The 22,441-nt window shown below is 42.8% G+C and overlaps 1 protein-coding gene across 1 annotated transcript in view; it reads left to right on the plus strand.

The window, feature by feature from the left end:
* The first annotated feature begins 1,048 nt into the window (after positions 1–1,048).
* traf4a (tnf receptor-associated factor 4a) overlaps positions 1,049–22,441 on the plus strand; it is a 54,049-nt gene continuing 32,656 nt past the window's right edge. The window contains exon 1 of the mRNA XM_064974865.1: positions 1,049–1,643. Coding sequence (XP_064830937.1) covers positions 1,501–1,643 — 143 coding nt within the window. The 5' untranslated portion in view covers positions 1,049–1,500. The remainder of the gene's footprint in view (positions 1,644–22,441) is intronic.

The following is a 22,441-nucleotide window of genomic DNA, read 5'->3' on the forward strand; positions in this document are numbered from 1 at the left end:
TGAGTCCGTTTGATATGATGTGCTTAATTATAACACTGGTTTCATCCCAAAGGGCACCCTATTCTCTACATAGTGCACTACTTATGAACGGAACCATATAGGCCCTGGTCAAAAATAGTGCACTATACAGGGAAAAGGGTGCGATCACTGGCTTGATCTTACGTTGGAAAGCCTCCAAACAGGCTGAGATGGTGAGTAAACTGTCTAGTATAGAGAGATTTACATGGTTATTAACCTCACGCCAGGCTAAGCATCCACAAAACACAGCCCTGATTTTAAGTGTTTCTAAAATCCCATATGGGGAAAATGAATGCTGGAAAAAACGATTGCAACCATTTCCCTGTTTGACCGCTAGGTTGTATGGGTGTTATGATTCATACTGTGGTACTATATTGTTGACAGGGTCTATGATTTAGTAATACTTCAATGCTGTAGCGGATTTTCGCCAGTTATTTGAAGAAAGAGTATGTGCCTGTTTGATGATGTAATCCTGAAGCAACAAGGTTGGTGATGACAACCTATGGCTATTGAATATTTGTAAATGGACACAATTGTAAAGGTTTTAAAGACAAGTTATTGTCCTGTCATTCGAAACCACTTCCGACAATTATCGAAGTCAATGTTCCATATTGATGATCATATTTATCTGCAACCCCATGAATATTAGGCTCTTCTTTTTCAGTTTCACCACCAGAGGGCAGCTTTTCCTAATTAGTTATTAATGTGTCTACCTAGGGTCAATTCATCAATACATGTCATATTTTCTGTGCAGACTTTAGGATGTCAAAACATTTCACTTTGTGATTAAATAGATACTTAGATTAGATACTGTATCTGTACCCTTTTTTTAAGTGAACATGCTCCTTTCAAGCTATTTAATTAAAGTCACAATTTGCAGGTGAAAGCATACATTATTTCCATTTTAGATTATCATTCATTTAATAAAAAAGAGAGTTGAATTTAATAGCTGACAAATAAATCAAATCAAAGGAGGAGATATCATTGACCTATAGCATAGAAAAGCAGATAGGCTATGTTGAGTTCACTTTCGACTCCTCCCGCAAGAAAAATAGTAGGCGGGGGTATGTACCTAAACAGATGGGATGAGAGCATTGTCTTTAATCTGTCACTGTTACCTCTGCATAGAGACATGCGGACGATTTTCCTGCATTTATAGACCCAGATGAATATTGTCAGAAGAAGACATCGCCAGGTTTTGATGCAATAACGTTTATACTTTCGAGGATTCCCTTTGTTTCCATGCACTCGGTCACCCGGTTGCTGGAGAGACAGCGGAGCTGAATCGGTCAATAATTTCGTCTCGCAAACCGATCTGTCGCTGGCTGGCGAAGGGGACATGAATATCTGAGAATCTCTCTGGTGACGGCCATCAGAAGAGAGACATCGGTGGCATCATACCACAAATCGCATAGGTGGACAGGACACAGAGGCGAAGAGAGAGACATTAATCAGCAGTGTATTTCTACTCATCCTGCAGCAATGCCGGGGTTTGATTACAAGTTTCTGGAGAAACCGAAGAGACGGTTTCAATGTCCCTTATGCAGTAAAGCCATGCGAGACCCTGTTCAAGTTTCTACGTGTGGCCACCGATTTTGTGACACCTGTCTACAAGAATTTTTAAGGTAAGCTGTTGGTCTGTGTCTGTGTTTCTGTATGTCTTTCTGTGTGTGTCTGTCTGTCTCTCTCTCTCTCTCTCTCTCTCTCTCTCTCTGAATGTATATGTGTGTGTGTGTCATATTCCAGATTCAGAGCGATTAGCCTATTGGATTGTCATAATGATATTACATTGTAATGTGTTCTGTATACACAAAGCCTTAAGGGTAAGTCAGCACCACTTCCTTTTACCTATAATATTGTTTCACCTGTGAGTGCAAAGGCCTTACAAAGGAAGGACACACCTACAGGATATGTTTACATATATACTTTCCAATTGAAACTGAACATTTATGATTAGTTCCTAGAGTGTGAGACAAGACATGTCGCCTATACACAGAGAGAGAGAGAGAGGTCTGAAAGCAAGTTTTTTCAGTGTTCTTTAAACCAGTGGTTTTGAAAGTCTGTCATTTTTTTATATATATATACAGTGCATTCGGGAAAGTATTCTAACCCATTGACTGTTTTCACATTTTGTTGCATTACAGCCTTATTCTAAAATTGATCACATTATTTTTACCCCCACATGAATCTACACACAATACCCTATAATGACAAAGCAAAAACAGGTTTGTAGAAATTTTAGCAAATGTATTAAAAATATAAAACGGAAATATGACATTTACATAAGTATTCAGACCCTTTATTCAGTACTTTGTTGAAGCACCTTTGGCAGTGATTACAGCCTAGAGTATTCTTGGGGAAAACGCTACAAGCTTGGTACACCAGTATTTGGGGAGTTTCTCCCATTCTTCTATGCAGATCCTCTCAAGCTCTGTCAGGTTGGATGGGGAGCGTTGCTGCTCAGCTATTTTCAGGTCTCTCCAGAGATGTTTGATCGGGTTCAAGTTCTGGCTCTGGCTGGGCCACTCAAGGACATTTAGAGACTTGTCCCGAAGCCACTCCTGCGTTGTCTTGGCTGTGTGCTATTGGTTGTTGTCCTGTTGGAAGGTGAACCTTCACCCCAGTCTGAGGTCCTGAGCGCTCTGGAGCAGGTTTTCATCAAGGATCTCTCTGTACTTTCCTCCGTTCATCTTTGCCTCGATCATAACTGGTCTCCCAGTCCCTGCCTCTGAAAAACATCCCCACAGCATGATGCTGCCACCACCATGCGTCCATGTATTGATGGTTCCAGGTTTCCTCAATGTGACGCTTGGTATTCAGGCCAAAGAGTTAAATCTTGGTTTAATCTGACCAGAGAATCTCGTTTCTCATGGTCTGAGTCCTTTAGGTGCCTTTTGGCAAACTCCAAGCAGGCTGTCATGTGCCTTTTACTGAGGAGTGGCTTCTGTCTGGCCACTATACCATAAAGGCCTGATTGGTGGAATGCAGCAGAGATTGTTGTCCTTTTGGAAGGTTCTCCTATCTCTACAGAGGAACTATGGAGCTCTGTCAGAGTGACCATCAAGTTCTTGGTCACCTCCCTGACCAAGGCCCTTCTCCAATAAAGTTGTAGAAACATCTCAAGGATGATCAATGGAAACAGGATACAGTTCAATTTTGAGTCTCATAGCAAAGGTTCTGAATATTTATGTAAATAAGGTATTTCTGTTTTTCTTTAAACCTGTTTTCACTTTGTCATTGTGAGGTATTGTGTGTAGATTGCTTATAATTTATATATTATAATAGTTTTACTCCATTTTAGAATAAGGCTGTAACGAATCAAAATATATAATATAATTTTGATTATTAAGTGGCCACACTTTGCCTTGACAGCTTTGCACACTTTTGGTATTCTCTTAACCAGCTTCATGAGGTAGTCACCTGAAATGTGTTTCAATTAACAGGTGTGCCTTGTTAAAAGTGTATTTTTGGAATGTCTTTCCTTAATGTGTTTGAGCCAATCAGTTGAGTTGTTTCAAGGTAGGAAGATAGCCCTATTTGGTGAAAAGACAAAGTCCATATTATGGTAAGAACAGCTCAGATACCCGCAAAACACCAGTCTCAACGTCAACAGTGAAGAGGTGACTCTGGGATATTGGCCTTCTAGGCAGAGTTCCTCTGTCCAGTGTCTGTGTTCTTTTGCCCATCTTTTCTTTTTATTGGCCTGTCTGAGATATGGCTTTTTCTTTGCAACTCTGCCTAGAAGGCCAGCATCTCGGAGTCGCCTCTTCACTGTTGACATTGAGACTGGCATTTCGCCTGTACTATTTAATGAAGCTGCCAGTTGAGGACTTGTGAGGAGTCTGTTTCTCAAACTAGACAGTCTAATGTACTTGTCCTCTTGCACAGTTGTGCACCGGGGCCTCCCACTCCTCTTTCTATTCTGGTTAGAGCCAGTTTGCGCTGTTCTGTGAAGGGAGTAGTACACAGCGTTGTATGAGATCTTCAGCTTCTTGGAAATTTCTCGCATGGAATAGCCTTAATTTCTCAGAACAAGAATAGACTGACGAGTTTCAGAAGAAAGTACTTTGTTTCTGGCCATTTTGAGCCTGTAATCGAACCCACAAATGCTGATGCTCCAGATTCTCAACGAGTCTAAAAGACGGTTTTATTGCTTCTTTAATCAGAACAACAGTTTTCAGCTGTGCTAACATAATTGCAAAAGGGTTTTCTAATGATCAATTAGCCTTTTAAATTATAAACTTGGATTAGCTAACACAATGTGCCATTGGAACACAAGAGTGATGGTTACTGATAATGGGCCTCTGTACCCCTATGTAGATATTCCATTAAAAAATCAGCCGTTTCCAGCTGCAATAGTCATTTACAACATTAACAATGTCTACACTGTATTTCTGATCAATTTGATGTTATTTTAATGGACCAAAAATGTGATTTTCTTTCAAAAACAAGGACATTTCTAAGTGACCCCAAACTTTTGAACGGTAGTGTGTGTATTTTTAATATATTTGGATATATACACACACACACACACTACCGTATATATACATAGACTTCGAGCGCCAGCTATTCTGAGGGAAACTTCGGAGGGAACCAGCTACTAGATGTTTCGATTAGTCTTATAAATATAAATATATATATTGGAACAGAAAATTAAGAGGACAGATACATTCTAAGTGTTATTGGGGAAAGAAATGGGGTCCCCATTGAAAAAGTTTGAATACCACTGCCTTTAAACCTTGAGGTATTTCACCTACCCAGCCTATGGCATTGAAAATGTTTATAACATATTTCAACATTCACTCCTTGGAAAGTTTCACCCATGTCAACTTTATTCCTTTAGATTAGCCAAATGTAGTCAGCCGTTGGGGGTGTTCTTTATACATGCAAATCTCTCATGAAGTCAGTTTCTTTTAAATTTCCATTACTGAATTCAAATTGGCCCAACTGGCAGTATTCTGGGAGCCACCAATGAGAACTCAAGCTCCAAAAGGCCACAAAACAGAAGAGAAAACAATTGCTTGCTTGTATCATAATTTGGCCCAATGCAATTGGGCCAAATAATAAACTGTCAGAGATTCAGTGCTGTGATGAGGGAGAAATGTTTTAGACTTTGCTGCCATTCTAGCTGTAGTCCCCTACCATGACACATTATCTAATGTTAAGACCTCAGGATCAGGGACAGAGAGAGGGGAGAGGCACTTTGTCTGTTTATGTGTGTGAGTCTGCATGGAAATATGTCTGCGTGTATTTGTATTTGTCCACGTGTGTATGCTTGTTAATATCTGTGTGTATTTGTATTTGTCCACGTGTGTATGCTTGTTAATATCTGCGTGTATTTGTATTTGTCCACGTGTGTATGCTTGTTAATATCTGTGTGTATTTGTATTTGTCCACGTGTGTATGCTTGTTAATATCTGTGTGTATTTGTATTTGTCCACGTGTGTATGCTTGTTAATATCTGTGTGTATTTGTATTTGTCCACGTGTGTATGCTTGTTAATATCTGTGTGTATTTGTATTTGTCCACGTGTGTATGCTTGTTAATATCTGTGTGTATTTGTCCACGTGTGTATGCTTGTTAATATCTGTGTGTATTTGTCCACGTGTGTATGCTTGTTAATATCTGTGTGTATTTGTATTTGTCCACGTGTGTATGCTTGTTAATATCTGTGTGTATTTGTATTTGTCCACGTGTGTATGCTTGTTAATATCTGTGTGTATTTGTATTTGTCCACGTGTGTATGCTTGTTAATATCTGTGTGTATTTGTATTTGTCCACGTGTGTATGCTTGTTAATATCTGTGTGTATTTGTATTTGTCCACGTGTGTATACTTGTTAATATCTGTGTGTATTTGTATTTGTCCACGTGTGTATGCTTGTTAATATCTGTGTGTATTTGTATTTGTCCACGTGTGTATACTTGTTAATATCTGTGTGTATTTGTATTTGTCCACGTGTGTATGCTTGTTAATATCTGTGTGTATTTGTATTTGTCCACGTGTGTATGCTTGTTAATATCTGTGTGTATTTGTATTTGTCCACGTGTGTATGCTTGTTAATATCTGTGTGTATTTGTATTTGTCCACGTGTGTATGCTTGTTAATATCTGTGTGTATTTGTATTTGTCCACGTGTGTATGCTTGTTAATATCTGTGTGTATTTGTATTTGTCCACGTGTGTATGCTTGTTAATATCTGTGTGTATTTGTCCACGTGTGTATGCTTGTTAATATCTGTGTGTATTTGTCCACGTGTGTATGCTTGTTAATATCTGTGTGTATTTGTATTTGTCCACGTGTGTATGCTTGTTAATATCTGTGTGTATTTGTATTTGTCCACGTGTGTATGCTTGTTAATATCTGTGTGTATTTGTATTTGTCCACGTGTGTATGCTTGTTAATATCTGTGTGTATTTGTATTTGTCCACGTGTGTATGCTTGTTAATATCTGTGTGTATTTGTATTTGTCCACGTGTGTATACTTGTTAATATCTGTGTGTATTTGTATTTGTCCACGTGTGTATGCTTGTTAATATCTGTGTGTATTTGTATTTGTCCACGTGTGTATGCTTGTTAATATCTGTGTGTATTTGTATTTGTCCACGTGTGTATGCTTGTTAATATCTGTGTGTATTTGTATTTGTCCACGTGTGTATGCTTGTTAATATCTCTGTGTATTTGTATTTGTCCACGTGTGTATGCTTGTTAATATCTGTGTGTATTTGTATTTGTCCACGTGTGTATGCTTGTTAATATCTGTGTGTATTTGTCCACGTGTGTATGCTTGTTAATATCTGTGTGTATTTGTCCACGTGTGTATGCTTGTTAATATCTGTGTGTATTTGTATTTGTCCACGTGTGTATGCTTGTTAATATCTGTGTGTATTTGTATTTGTCCACGTGTGTATGCTTGTTAATATCTGTGTGTATTTGTATTTGTCCACGTGTGTATGCTTGTTAATATCTGTGTGTATTTGTATTTGTCCACGTGTGTATGCTTGTTAATATCTGTGTGTATTTGTATTTGTCCACGTGTGTATGCTTGTTAATATCTGTGTGTATTTGTATTTGTCCACGTGTGTATGCTTGTTAATATCTGTGTGTATTTGTATTTGTCCACGTGTGTATGCTTGTTAATATCTGTGTGTTTTCGTATTTGTCCACGTGTGTATGCTTGTTAATATCTGTGTGTATTTGTATTTGTCCACGTGTGTATGCTTGTTAATATCTGTGTGTATTTGTATTTGTCCACGTGTGTATGCTTGTTAATATCTGTGTGTATTTGTATTTGTCCACGTGGGTATGCTTGTTAATATCTGTGTGTATTTGTATTTGTCCACGTGTGTATGCTTGTTAATATCTGTGTGTATTTGTATTTGTCCACGTGTGTATGCTTGTTAATATCTGTGTGTATTTGTATTTGTCCACGTGTGTATGCTTGTTAATATCTGTGTGTATTTGTATTTGTCCACGTGTGTATGCTTGTTAATATCTGTGTGTTTTTGTATTTGTCCACGTGTGTATGCTTGTTAATATCTGTGTGTATTTGTATTTGTCCACGTGTGTATGCTTGTTAATATCTGTGTGTTTTCACCCATGCAGGCAGAGGGGATCCTGGCCTATCTTCCTTGTCTTCTTGACTGTCTTTTTGCCCTTAGGATGTATGCCTGCCTGACTGCGTTTCGGGTCAGGGGAGGGTGCAGGGTGGTAGAGGTGCTGGGTCCGGGACAGTCAACAGTGGCGCTGTCTTGGATGAGGGGGGATTAGACAGATTCCTTTATTGGAATCAGGGCATCAGTGTGCTGAGAGCTTGGCGGACCATTCACTTGGAGGTCACCAAATTCAAATCTCTTTGTAATCATTTTATTTGTCACTTGCTTCATAAACAACCAGTGAAATGCTTACTTACAGGCGCTTCCCAACAATGCAGAGAGAAAAATAGAGAAATTGCACCCTATCCCCTATATAGTGCACTATTTTTGACCAGGGCCCCTTATGGCTCTGGTCAGAAGTAATGCACTGCAGTATATATGGCAGTGTATCCAAACCCTGGTCCTCGAGCATAACAGTACACCTTTTCATTGTAGCCCTGGACAAACACACCTCATTCAGCTCATTGAGGGCCTGATGATTAGTTGACACGTTGAATCAGGTGTGCTTGTCCAGAGTTACAATAAAAATGTGTACTATTGGGGGTATCCAAGGACCAGGGTTGGGAAACACTGATAGGTAGGGTAGGGTGCTATTTGGGAGACATACAGTGTTTAATTTTGGCAACTATTTTAGATTTAGTTTTGAGCCACTTGAGGTTCTCATACCCCTTCACCCCTACCACATCCCTCCCAGCCCCCATTGAAAGATGGCTGAAATACTTGGGGGGTCCTACTTTATGTATATTTAATTGGATTTCAATTAAACCCTCGTGTAGTTGGTTATTGCAGGATGCAGGAAGCAGAGGTGGGTCTACCTGAACTTTGTGCTACGTCATCTTGGAACACAGCTTCTGTGTTATTGTTTGAGTAGACAATGGCTGGACATATTTCAGTTATGACAGTTATGGTTCCCCTTTATGTTGTTGCATTTCACTTCATTGCCAGGGACAACCAGAAGTGGGATGTTTTTTTCTAGTTCTCTACACATATTTAGACTATCTTGGGCTACGTCCTAAATAGCACACTGTTCTCTACATAGTGGAATACTTTTGACAAGAGGCATTTGGGCCCTAGTTGAAAGTAGTGCATTATGTAGGGAATGGGGTGCCATTTGGGATGTGTACCAGGAATGACTTGTCTTCCTCCCTCCCAGCTGCACACTGTGAACACGGCTGATGTTGACGCTCTGTGTCAGTCAAATAAATAAGACTCCTAGTCGTAAGCACAGGTTTGCAGCTAGTTTGACCACTAGCAATGCCATGCTGCTTATTCATGGTGCTGTAGATATTATCATAGGACTTGAGCCATGTCTTGCAAAAAGGAAATTCAACAAAAAGATCAAGGCATTATTGCACTTTTTTATTTGATAATTTCTGGCACTATTATTTAAACATATGCAGTGCCCTCCACTAATATTGGCACACATGATAAAAATGAGCAAAACAGGCTGTGAAAAAAAGTATGACTGTCTCATCTCTGTACCCCACACATAAAATGATCTGTATAGTCCCTCAGTCGAGCAGTGAATTTAAACACAAATTAAACCACAAAGACCAGGGAGATTTTCCAATGCCTTGTAAAGAAGGGTGCCAATTTGTAGATGGGTAAAAATAATAATTAAAGCAGACAATGTTTATCTCTTTGAGCATGGTGAAGTTATTAGTTACACTTTGGATGGCGTATCAATACACTCAGTCACTACAAAGATACAGGCGTTCTTCCTAACTCAGTTGCCAGAGAGGAAGGAATCCGCTCAGGGATTTCACCATAAGGCCAATGCTGACTTCAAAACAGTTACAGAGTTTAATGGCTGTGATAGAAGAATGGATCAACAACATTGTAGTTAATCAACAATACTAACCTAAATAACAGAGTGGAAAGAAGGAAGCCTGTACAGAATACAAATATACCAAAACATGCATCTTGTTTGCAACAAGGCACTAAAGTAATACTGCAAAAAATGTGGCCAAGCAATTCACTTTTTGTCCTGAATGCAAAGTGTTATGTTTGTGGCAAATCCAGTACAGCACATTACCACTCTCCATAGTTTCAAGGATATTGGTGGCAGCTGTATATCATGCTATGGGTATGCTTGTCCTCGTTAAGGACTAGTGAGTTTTTCAGGCTAAGAAAGAAACGGATGAAGCTAAGCACAGGCAACATCCTAGATGAAAATCTGGTTCAGTCTGCTTGCCACCAGATACTGGGAGATTAATTTACCTTTCAGCAAGACAATAACCTAAAACCCAAGGCCAAATCTACACTGGAGTTTCTTACCAAGAAGACAGTGAATGTTACTGAGTGGTCTAGCTACAGTTTGACTTAAATCTACTTAACAAATCTATGGCAAGACCTGAAAAAGGTTGACTAGCAATGATCAATAACCAATTTGACAGCAATAAAAGAATTTTGAAAAGAAGAATGGGCAAATGTTTCACAATTAGGTGTGGAAAGCTCTTCAAGACAAAGTATTGTCTCGGGGGTGTGAATACTTATGTACATGAGATATTTCTGAATTTCATTTTCAATAAATTTGCAAACATTTCTAAATGGGATATTATGTATAGATGGGTAAAAAAAAATGAAATGCATTTTGAAATCAGGCTTTTACACAACAAAATGTAGAATAAGGCAAGGGGTATGAATACTTTCTGAAGGCACTGTATATAAACATATTTTAATACATTTTTTTATTTAACTAGGCGAGCCGGTTAAGAACAGATTCTTATTTACAATGACAGCCTACACCGGCCAAACTCGGATGACGCTGGGCCAATTGTGTGCCGCCCTATGTGTCTCCCAATCATGGCTGGTTGTGATACAGCCTGGATTCGAACCAGGGTGTCTGTAGTGATGCCTCTAGGGCTGAGATGCAGTGCCTTAGACTGCTGCGCCACTCAGGTGCCCATCGTAACAAGATGTCTGAAGGCAAAGCTCTCCAAATATACTGTATCAGGATGACAAGCTCGTATATAGAAAGAGAGACCGTTGAAGAGTAAGAGATCATTGGTGGTCAATGCCTTTTGCCTGCGGCTTTGTGTCTTCCTCAGAGGCCTCCCTGTCTGTGTTCAGAGAATACAAATCCTTTACTCCCTGCATCCCACGCAATGACTCTTTTTAAAACACAAAGACGCACAGAATATAGATTTTTTTCAAGACAAAAAAAGACCAAGCCAGTGTTTTTGTAAAGTAGTGACGACTCGTGATCATAACAGACAAAGGGAGCACGATTCAACAGTCAGTTGCAGCTGCAGTATACTGTGAAGTGGGGACAACCAGACTATCAGGGAGAGCAATCATCTGCACCTATTTTGTGGATGCGTAGAGTGACTAATGTTACTACCAGTTATATTCAGAGTTAATGGGGAATTGATTGCACTATTTGTTCAGCTCAAGTTTTTATTGCTTTCCATTTCAATGTTGGTGACCTAGGATGCTTCCCAAATGGCACTCTATTCCCTACATAGTGCACTACTTTTAACCATAGTACTATGGGCCCTGGTCAAAAGTTGTACCTATATAGGGAATAGGGTGGCATTTTGGACACACACAATGTCAGTGACTTACAATGTCAGTGACATTATTGACTTGGTAAGCTTGCTAAACTGTAGCGCAGCCAAGAGGGGAGGGGGGGGGGGGCTCTATTTTTATAACACATTGCTTTCTCAGGTAGCCTAGCAAACACCACACTGTTATTCTGAATGGTATTTTGTCTTCTAAAACATTTCAGTGCCTCAGAGGTCTGTCCACAACGCCTTTACTATTCATCTGTCGGGATCCTATTGGTCCAGCTGACAGGGGTTTAGGCTATTTAACAGCCACTTCACCCTTCCATCGATCTCACACAGAAATGAATCTAGTCAATTGATTAACACAGTAAGAAGCCACACGTAGCAGAGTTCACAGAGTGTGTTTCCATTTTTCCATTGGCTTAATTAGAACACTGTGCAAACTGAGGACAGAGACAGTTGAGCATGCAAGGATTGCACAAAGGGCAGTTGGGATCATTCTGAAGCAAGCACAAGTAAGCCTATACCAAAGCTCCCTGAGGTCATTTGTATACATTTTGTACACAGAGTGGATCCCCTCCCAGTGAGTCCCAGCTTTTGTGTTCAGTATGTGAAATCAGTCCAGGCTTGCCAGCCAGCTTTCACTTTGACACTGATAGCTCTGCCAGCGTCTCTGGGACCCACCGGGATTCACCACTCTTGTGTAACAGGCCATAAAAATAGTTTATTACTTTAGAGCATAAATCACCAAATTGACACTTCCACTTACTCATAAGTATGAATGATCTATGGTTACATCTCAGCAGGTCTCTCCTTCATCTCTATCTAAGTTTAATCTCATCTTCAACTTTTCCTCATGGTATCCCTTGAAACAAGTGGCCTCCACACCCTCGCTTCAGGTTTAACGCTTTTCATATGCTATCGTACAATAACTTTTCCCTTTTCTCTGACAGACACACTACTTTTGAACTAACACAATATTTTTTTTTGCTGAATTATGCCAAAATCGGTCATTCTGCCCCTGAGCAAGGTAGTTAACCCACTGTTCTCCGGGCGCCGACGACGTGGATGTCGATTAAGGTAGCCCCCGCACCTCACTGATTCAGAGGGGCTGGGTTAAATGCGGAAGACACATTTCAGTTGAATACATTGTTGGACAACTGACTAGGTATCCCCCTTTCCCTTTGTGATGAAAAGACTTAGCTTGTCTGTCAGCGTGTTAGCATGTGATGCTAATGGGCTGTTTTCTCCGCCCATGGAGAGAGCGAGGGAGTGGAGGAATGTTTAAATACAACAGGCCAACAGGTCGAAGCCCTGGAGGCTCCCTGGCCCAGCCCTGATGTAGAGTCATGGGGTAGTAGAACGAGTACAGCCCTGAGGCGGATCACTTTAGCAATCAACTGTAAGTCACATGCCTGTATGCTGATCTTGGCCTGCGTCCCAAATGGCACCCTATTCCCTACTTTTGACCAGGGCCATAAGGCTCTGATCAAAAGTAGTGTACTGTATAGGGAATAGGGTGTCATTTGGAACGCAGCCCTGGGTGCTAATGGCAAACCCCTTATCATAGGCCTTGGCAATTAGCTCAATGCTCATTAGCAAAGGAGAATAAAAAAATTCTCCCCATGATATAGGGTAAGAGCGGCCTTACATGCCAAACCCATCCCATACATGGTGTGATACATGGAGTCATGTATCTTGGGTTAGTGTGTGTGTGAGCCAAGGCAGGGTCACACTTGCACAACTGTGTCATCTCTGTGGGAATACTACAGTGCTCCGGCCAATCCTTGACTGGATCAGTAATTGGTTTATTCTGCCCCATAAATTCTTCCTGGATGTGTTTCCTCAACAATATGATAGCCTACTGTCACTTCTTCCTGGATGTGCCTCCACAACACTATGGTAGCCTACTGTAACTTCTTCCTGGATGTGCCTCCACAACACTATGGTAGCCTACTGTAACTTCTTCCTGGATGTGCCTCCACAACACTATGGTAGCCTACTGTAACTTCTAACCTGGATGGGCCTCCCCAACACTATGGTAGCCTACTGTAACTTCTAACCTGGATGGGCCTCCCCAACACTATGGTAGCCTACTGTAAATTCTAACCTGGATGGGCCTCCCCAACACTATGGTAGCCTACTGTAACTTCCTCCTGGATGGGCCTCCCCAACACTATGGTAGCCTACTGTGACTTCTTCCTGGATGGGTCTCCCCAACACTATGGTAGCCTACTGTGACTTCTTCCTGGATGGGTCTCCCCAACACTATGGTAGCCTACTGTAACTTCTTCCTGGATGGGCCTCCCCAACACTATGGTAGCCTACTGTAACTTCTTCCTGGATGGGCCACCCCAACACTATGGTAGCCTACTGTAACTTCTTCCTGGATGGGTCTCCCCAACACTATGGTAGCCTACTGTAACTTCCTCCTGGATGGGCCACCCCAACACTATGGTAGCCTACTGTAACTTCCTCCTGGATGGGCCTCCCCAACACTATGGTAGTCTACTGTAACTTCTTCCTGGATGGGCCTCCCCAACACTATGGTAGCCTACTGTAACTTCCTCCTGGATGGGCCTCCCCAACACTATGGTAGCCTACTGTAACTTCCTCCTGGATGGGCCTCCCCAACACTATGGTAGTCTACTGTAACTTCTTCCTGGATGGGCCTCCCCAACACTATGGTAGCCTACTGTAACTTCCTCCTGGATGGGCCACCCCAACACTATGGTAGCCTACTGTAACGTCTTCCTGGATGGGCCTCCACAACACTATGGTAGCCTACTGTAACTTCTTCCTGGATGGGCCTCCCAACACTATGGTAGCCTACTGTAACGTCTTCCTGGATGGGCCTCCACAACACTATGGTAGCCTACTGTAACTTCTTCCTGGATGGGCCTCCCAACACTATGGTAGCCTACTGTAACTTCTTCCTGGATGGGCCTCCACAACACTATGGTAGTCTACTGTAACTTCTTCCTGGATGGGCCTCCCAACACTATGGTAGCCTACTGTAACTTCTTCCTACATAAGCCTCCCCAACACTATGGTAGCCTACTGTAACGTCTTCCTGGATAAGCCTCCACAACACTATGGTAGCCTACTGTAACTTCTGACTTCCTCTACTCTCCCGAGGCGCTTATGGTCTAATTGTTATGCCATTTTGGAACATGGTGCCATTTGGATAATTGCCATGGGGTTTATACATGTGGTGATTAATCATCCCCACCGGCCAAGGAAGTATGAGTTTGAGTGTTATGAGAGGGAAGATGGTTAATTTAACATTGGCAGGATAGTGTCCATGAGATGTGGTGATTGTGCTGTTTTACTGATGCAGACTATAGGCCTACTCATCTATTCTCTCTGCCCCCTGACTTGTCTGTATGGCTTCTCAGTCTCCCACACATGTAATAACACTGAAGTCCATTTTGATGCAGCATTACCAGCATTCTCAGTGCCTCTGCAACCTCCAACTTCCTCTCTCCTTCCCCACATCTCTCTTCTTCCTTCCATCCCTTCCGCCGTCTGGGAAAACGAGTGCACAAAAAGCTTATTGTGAATGAGGAAAGAGTTTGGAGGGAAGAAAAGGGGGATGATTGATGTGGTCTGAGACAGTGGAGAGATAGAGGTCAGGCTCTCGTCAGCCAAGGGAATCTGGATGAGTGGTCTCCATTAAAGCCAGATGAATTGACTTCTGTCTATTGTGTGTGCAGTTTGATAGGGAAATGCAGAATAGAGGCACTTTTGGCCAGGGATTTAGCTAGTGTCTTTTAAAGGACTAAATGGGGTCCGGGAGCACTGGTGCCTTTCTCTGTGTGTAAGCCAGGCCTGCTCTGTCAGCTGGGCCATAGAAAAAGTGTGTGTGTGTGTGTGTGGGTTCAGCTGGACTAATAATGAATGGCTCAGTGAATGAGGATCTCCAGTTCCAAGCCCCACACCCATCCTCTAGTCTCTTCACATAGGCCTTCATAGACCCTCACAGGTGTCCAAAGACATTCATGTATGTATGGCACACAGGGATACAGAAGGGGATGCGGAAGGAATGTTTTTCTTTTGCTTCGTCTATTGCTGAGCAAAACGTAGTTCACTGTGCTTTGTTGAAGGGGGTTTAGTTAGAGGAGTGAAAGCCCCCAGGCCTCTGCTCTGGTCTACTCTGCTCTGCTCTGTTCTCTGGGTGGGTGGTGACGACCTCTCAAAGCTGAGTAGTGCTGTTCAGGCCAGCAGATGAACTGGGAATGATGAAGTTTAGAATCCTTCTAGAAACACTGAGGCAGTAGTGGCCCATACAAAGGAGTAGGGTGAAGTTGCTCCTAGACAGTGATCTTGGTTCAGTTTCCCCCACTAATGGTTCCGGTTAAGATTGACGGAGGGGAAGCGGATTATTAGATCTGTACCTAGAGGAAACTTCAACCCAGAGCTAGCACACAGAGGCCGTTCCTGACATACTGTAAAAGGGAGGCAGGGTGGACACACCCTGACATGGAAGTATCCCAATGTAGGCTGTCACTATTGAGAGAAACTAAACCAGTACTTCCTCACACATGCATGGACTTTGAAGTAATCCATTGTGTGAAAGTCCACTGATCTTTTAAAGTTTAACATGTCAGTTACACTTCCCCACTACCTGAGCTAAGAGGCGTACTGCACCTGGTGAATCACAAATAGAGCTCTGCAAACATACAGTATGAATTATAGCTCTGTCCTTCAGAATAACTCAATGACCAGTAGTCGTTACTCTACATGAATGGACACACTGATTTGATGGCCGTGGACTCTATACATACACTACCGTTCAAAAGTTTGGGGTCACTTAGAAATGTATTTTTGAAAGAAATGTTTTTGAAAGAAAAGATCATTTTTGGTCCATTAAAATAACATCAAATTGATCAGAAATACAGTGCAGACGTTGTTAATGTTGTAAGTGACTGCATTAGCTGGAAACAGCTGATTTAAAAAAATGGAATATCTACATATGTGTACAGAGGCCCATTATCAGCAACAAACACTCCTGTGTTCCAATGGCACGTTGTGTTAGCTAATCCAAGTTTATAATTTTTAAAAGGCTAATTAATCATTAGAAAACACTTTTGCAATTATGTTAACACAGCTGAAAACTGTTATTCTGATTAAAGAAGCAATAAAACTGGCCTTCTTTAGACTAGTTGAGTATCTGGAGCATCAGCATTTGTGGGTTCGATTACAGGCTCAAAATGGCCAGAAACAAAGTACTTTCTTCTGAAACTTGTCAGTCTATTCTTGTTCTGAGAAATGAAGGCTATTCCATGTGAAAAATTGCCAAGAAACTGAAGATATCGTACAACGCTGTGTACTACTCCCTTCACAGAACAGCGCAAACTGTCTCTAACCAGAATAGAAAGAGGAGTGGGAGGCCCCGGTGCACAACTGAGCAATAGGACAAGTACATTAGACTGTCGAATTTCAGAAACGGACTCCTCACAAGTCCTCAACTGGCAGCTTCATTAAATAGTACGCACAAAACACCAGTCTCAACAGAGTTTCTCTGTCCAGTGTCTGTGTTCTTTTGCCCATCTTTTCTTTTTATTGGCCAGTCTGAGATATGTCTTTTTCTTTGCAACTCTGCCTAGAAGGCCAGCATCCAGGAATTGCCCCTTCACTGTTGATGTTGAGACTGGTGTTTTGCGGGTACTTTTTAAGGAAGCTGCCAGTTGAGGACTTGTGAGGCATTGAGGACGCGATGAGACAATCGCGATCCCTACCGGCCAAACCCTCCCTAACCGCTAGGTCAATTGTGCATCGCCCCATGGACCTCCCGGTTGTGACCGGCTGCGACAGAACCTGGGCTTGAACCCAGAGTCTCTGGTGGCACAGTTAGCACTGCGATGCAGTGCCTTAGACCACTGCGCCACCCTGGAGGCCAAAACGAGGACATTTCTAAATGACCCCAAAGTTTTTAACGGTAGTGTATATGGGTCAATAAAAAAAAATATTGGTCTCTATTCCATTAGGTTATTCAACATTCGTCTTACTCAGGTATTCTGGGGAATGCGTGAACCCTTTGTTTGTTGTTCGTTTTGAATGACCTCACTAAAACAACAAACCAAGAAGGTTGTATTTTGTCAACATCTATGGAATACAATACTTGGAATGGAACTTACAACACCAGGATATTTCTATTGCCCTGATAAGAGGTTTCTGTCGTGGGTGCAACTGTAATACTCCGTCTACACTTGCAAGGGTGACGTGTGCTTGTGTTCACGTGTGAGTGTGCGGCTGGGTGTGAGTGTGTGTTTGAGAGAGTATTGTATACTCACTGAACATTTGTGTCACTCGCGTGGCGTGATATACTGTGTATGCTAGAACCTGAAGTCACCCATCCATTTAACTTAAAGGCACCATCTTTCTCATTCAGCTCCTTGGCAGAACATGAGCCTTACTGTTCTCTAAGGGTTTTCCCATAAGACCTACTGTACCATGAGAGGAGTTATATGGGTGTGAGCCAGGACGTTGCAAGATGATATTATTGAATGGGGTCTCATGGGAGGAAGCTGGGGGCTTTAGAGGTCCAGCTGTGATGATGACATCGCTGAGAGAAAGTTACCGGGACTGTTTCACACAGCTGCAGAGTTGCAGAGTTCCTTCACACAGACTGTCTCCACATGGACCGGACAGCCCAGTTGTTATTGTCAAACTCCCTTAGCGGGAACTGGGGTCATTTGGTTGAATGTTGAATGGCATAAGGCCTTGGTGGTGCTAATTGCTGGTCTAAGCTAGGCAAATGTGAGCAAATCTATGTACTTATTCTGGGACTAAATTTCACACCTCTCAAAGAGGGAAAGCACTTAAAATTCTTTGCTGGATTTTTCTCCCCCATTGAAATGTCCTTCCTATCCAAACGCGCTGACCACATTCCTGAGTCAATGCCCCTATGCCGTTGTTCTCTGTACGTCAACTCTTTATCAACATTGTTGGTTTTATACAAAAGGAGAGTTTACAAACAAAGTGTGCACAAAGCATCCCTAGAGCAGGTTTGGGACTTGCTGAGACTTGTCTGTGTCTATGGGAGGTCTTATTCAAAGGACTCAGAGTCTGGCAGCTCTTCAGGCCAACAAAGGCGATAGGCATTCCAGTTATGCAGCAGAGCACCTTGCCCCTCAAACAAAGAGCATGTTGGGGCCAAGCTGCCAGAGTCCCAGCCTTGTCACTGGAGCCTGGCCAGTTGGCAGCCCTCCCCAGCATGGCCAGTGCCTACATGTGCATGGGTGTGCATGTAAGGTGTTTATTGTGAAACATACTAGCCCTCGCTTCAGATTACGCCATAGCCACTGTCTGTGCCACACAACATAGTGTAATCTGCTGGAGCTTCTTCAGACCAGACAGAGCAGACCCAACCCAGGATGCGTTAGTCTACACAACAGCAAATCCAGAGAGCGCCATCTTCTCTGGGCCAGTAGTTTTTACGATTTGTACCATTTTAATTGAGATCAGGATTAATGGGCAATGTAGAGCGGAGAGAGACTGGGTTAAGGATTGTGGGAACTGGGAAGCGATGAGGGCTGTTAGGAGGTGGATGGATAGGAAGATTATCCAAGGTTACATAGCGGACATGGGAGGGTCTGCTCGGCCATGGCACAGCTTGTGCTTAGGTGTTCGAAACCCATTCCACTGCTCGGCAGACTCGGCTGCATCTGTGCACTGCATCCTGTTGTGCTAATTGATTCCCCCCAATCTGTCTGAGTAGTCACTGCACTGGCTATGAAGCTGACAGCCCCTCTGTACATGCGCGCACACATACTCAGACTCCCATTAATTAATGGGGAGGGTACTGGCTACTTTCTATTAAACCCAGTAGTCCTGAGAGCTAATAGAAACGTGTCTGTGAGGGATTGTTTATGTTGTGAGGCTCATTAGCAGTAGGCAGGCAGCTGACTGACTGACTGACTGACCACTGGGTCTGGTTGCCGAGTGGATGCCCAGGCATGTGAGGAGTTTGTGTCTGGGCTTTGAAAGGAGAACAGGGGGACAGGAACATGGGGAATGGAGCGGCCCGGTCCTGCAAGGCACCTGTCTCAGTGAAAGGCTCCACTATGGAGCAAAACAGGTGTTTGCAGAGCAGTTGAGCTCTTCACTAAAAGCATACACACATCCTGAATTATAGTATTTATTTGGGAGAGGCCCCTTCAATGTTAAGGTCATTGCCATTCAACCCTAAGCCATTCCGTCCTGCCCCCTCCCTCTGGCCAGTGAAAGGGCCATTGTGATGATGGCTCCCTTCCTTCCTGCCCTAAGTCTGCTGTCCCTTAACATCAGCTAGCTGTACTTATTGTGTTGGTCAACTAACTAAAAGCTCATTGACCTTCTCAAGTCCACCACTACCACTCTCTGTCTTTGTGGTCTCGTCCCTTCTCTCTCACAGCTCATTTCAGATATGTCAACACGGCACAATGCTCAGCCTCCTCCCGTCCTCCCATCTCCTTCCCCTGCACAGACGGGCTATTGATCCTATGAAAGAGACGAGTGGAGGAAGTGACTAACTCACGTGCGCGGCCAGATGCATCATTCACTACCTCTCTGTTCGGGATGAGAGCGCATTTGCCTCGTTGTAGCCTCTCGTCTCATTCATATCTTAATTAATTTCCAATTTTATCCCCTCTCAATTTAGCTTTGGTTTCCGTGTCGTTCCTTTCAGTCGTCACCCGGGCCCGTAAATCAATACCGCTGAACAAGAGAAACCTGCCGAAGTGTTCTCTCTCACAGACTTATGTACAGGAATAGTGTCACACCAAACTGGGCCATTGTGCTTTGTTTTTGTTTAGTAAAATCCACATGGCTAATCGTCCGCTCTGTTCTCCCTTGTCTCTGTCCCTCTGATTCCAAAAGCTTTGTCATTTACCTCAATGGTGTCACTCCTGGTAACAGGAGCAGCTTTAAAGAATGCATGCAACAGGAGCACTGCTTTAAAGAATGAATGCAACAGGAGCAGCTTTAAAGAATGCATGCAACAGGAGCAGCTTTAAAGAATGCATGCAACAGGAGCAGCTTTAAAGAATGCATGCAACAGGAGCAGCTTTAAAGAATGCATGCAACAGGAGCAGCTTTAAAGAATGCATGCAACAGGAGCAGCTTTAAAGAATGAATGCAACAGGAGCAGCTTTAAAGAATGCATGCAACAGGAGCAGCTTTAAAGAATGCATGCAACAGGAGCAGCTTTAAAGAATGCATGCAACAGGAGCAGCTTTAAAGAATGCATGCAACAGGAGCAGCTTTAAAGAATGCATGCAACAGGAGCAGCTTTAAAGAATGCATGCAACAGGAGCAGCTTTAAAGAATGCATGCAACAGGAGCAGCTTTAAAGAATGCATGCAACAGGAGCAGCTTTAAAGAATGCATGCAACAGGAGCAGCTTTAAAGAATGCATGCAACAGGAGCAGCTTTAAAGAATGCATGCAACAGGAGCACTGCTTTTATTTCGAGACAAAGGAGTCTTTTTGACGTCACTGCCTCGCCTGGCTAAACAAAGAAAATGCATCCTCGAAATGAGGAGTGGACAGCAGCTTGAGCTGCAGCTGAATGCTGGTTTCAAACATGTATGGCTCAAGGAGAAGGGGACAGAGGGAAGGAGAGGATTGGATTTCTCTGGTAGGTTGTTTTTGTCTCTGTCTGAATGTATATGGGCTTCAGATTCAGGCTGATATGGGAAACAGGAGCAACAGCATGTCTGGAGACAAGCTACTGGGTTTATCGTGTTTGTGTTTGCAGTCGGTGTGTGTGTCTACGTCGCTGTTTAGATCACAGACAGCAGCCCTCTGTCTGCTTTCTGAGCTCACTTCACACAAGAAGCCTTCCTTCCCTCACTGTTACCATGGCCACAGCCAGCACAGGGCCCTCCCAAACTGTCACCATCAGCGAGGTGCACAGCTCAAACACACCCACTTGAAATGAATTGGTTTACTGAAAAAATAAGAAAAATACCTTTTTCCTTCATGTCAGATCAATGGAATTGCAGGTAGAGCAGAAATATAAATTACTATTATGTAACGCTGTTTTTACTCTGAAGTGTCACTGTAGAAAAGTGCCAGGATAAGGCATCCTTTTGATCACCTTTTTGAAGGCAAGCAGCATTTAGCGAGGGCGTTTGAAGAAGGCGATGAGGAAAGTTTGGACAGTTTTGTGGCTGTGAGCGAGGAGGAAGCCTGTGATGAGCGACTTATGGCGGATGAGGGAAGATGGTTGTATTCTGTGCCATCCGCCGCAATGATGACTGGGTGCATCCCAAATGGCACCTTATTCCCTTCATAGGCCACTACTTTTGACAATGTCCCATAGGGTCTATGGGCTCTGCTCGAAAGTAGTGCACTACTGTTACTTATGCAGAGGCAGGTCACACTGCCAGGCAGGCACAGGGAGAATCCACAATCATTAACTTCTCCCAGTGCACTCCTCCTCAGATCACCACGCCCTCACACAAGTTCTTCACAGCTTTACTTCTGTGGAGATGTTGAAGAAAAGTAAACTACATGTTATCAGTTATCTACAAGCTACACCTTCAAGGCACATTAGGACATAAGTTTCAGAAGTTGGGGTTTATCATTTTGCCTATTTATTTGTCATGGGGAATCTTTGTGGTGTTTTCCTGATTGAAAATTCTCTCCTTCTCTTACACAACCTGCTAATGAATTAGTTCAACAACATTAAAGGCTTGGCATAATTTTTCCCCAGATGTTCCATTGGGATAAATTAAGCTTCCAGACACCACATGACATGAATGAAAGTAGTGTACACACACCTGGTATCTCACTCACACACATTGGCCTACTGTACAGTCAGGAAGTGAGATCAAGGGACAGAGAACAAACCCTCTGACCTCACTGTTGGTTTTATGGGTGAAACACTAAGCTATGGGTGAAGCACTAAGCTATGGGTAAAGCACTAAGCTATGGGTGAAGCACTAAGCTATGGGTGAAACACTAAGCTATGGGTGAGGGAACTAAGCTATGGGTGAGGGCACTAAGCTATGGGTAAAGCACTAAGCTATGGGTAAAGCACTAAGCTATGGGTGAAGCACTAAGCTATGGGTGAAGCACTAAGCTATGGGTGAAGCACTAAGCTATGGGTGAAGCACTAAGCTATGGGTAAAGAACTAAGCTATGGGTGAAGCACTAAGCTATGGGTAAAGCATTAAGCTATGGGTGAAGCACTAAGCTATGGGTAAAGCATTAAGCTATGGGTGAAGCACTAAGCTATGGGTGAAGCACTAAGCTATGGATGAAGCACTAAGC

Source organism: Oncorhynchus masou, chromosome 9, assembly GCF_036934945.1.
Source record: "Oncorhynchus masou masou isolate Uvic2021 chromosome 9, UVic_Omas_1.1, whole genome shotgun sequence".
Lineage (NCBI taxonomy): Eukaryota > Metazoa > Chordata > Actinopteri > Salmoniformes > Salmonidae > Oncorhynchus > Oncorhynchus masou.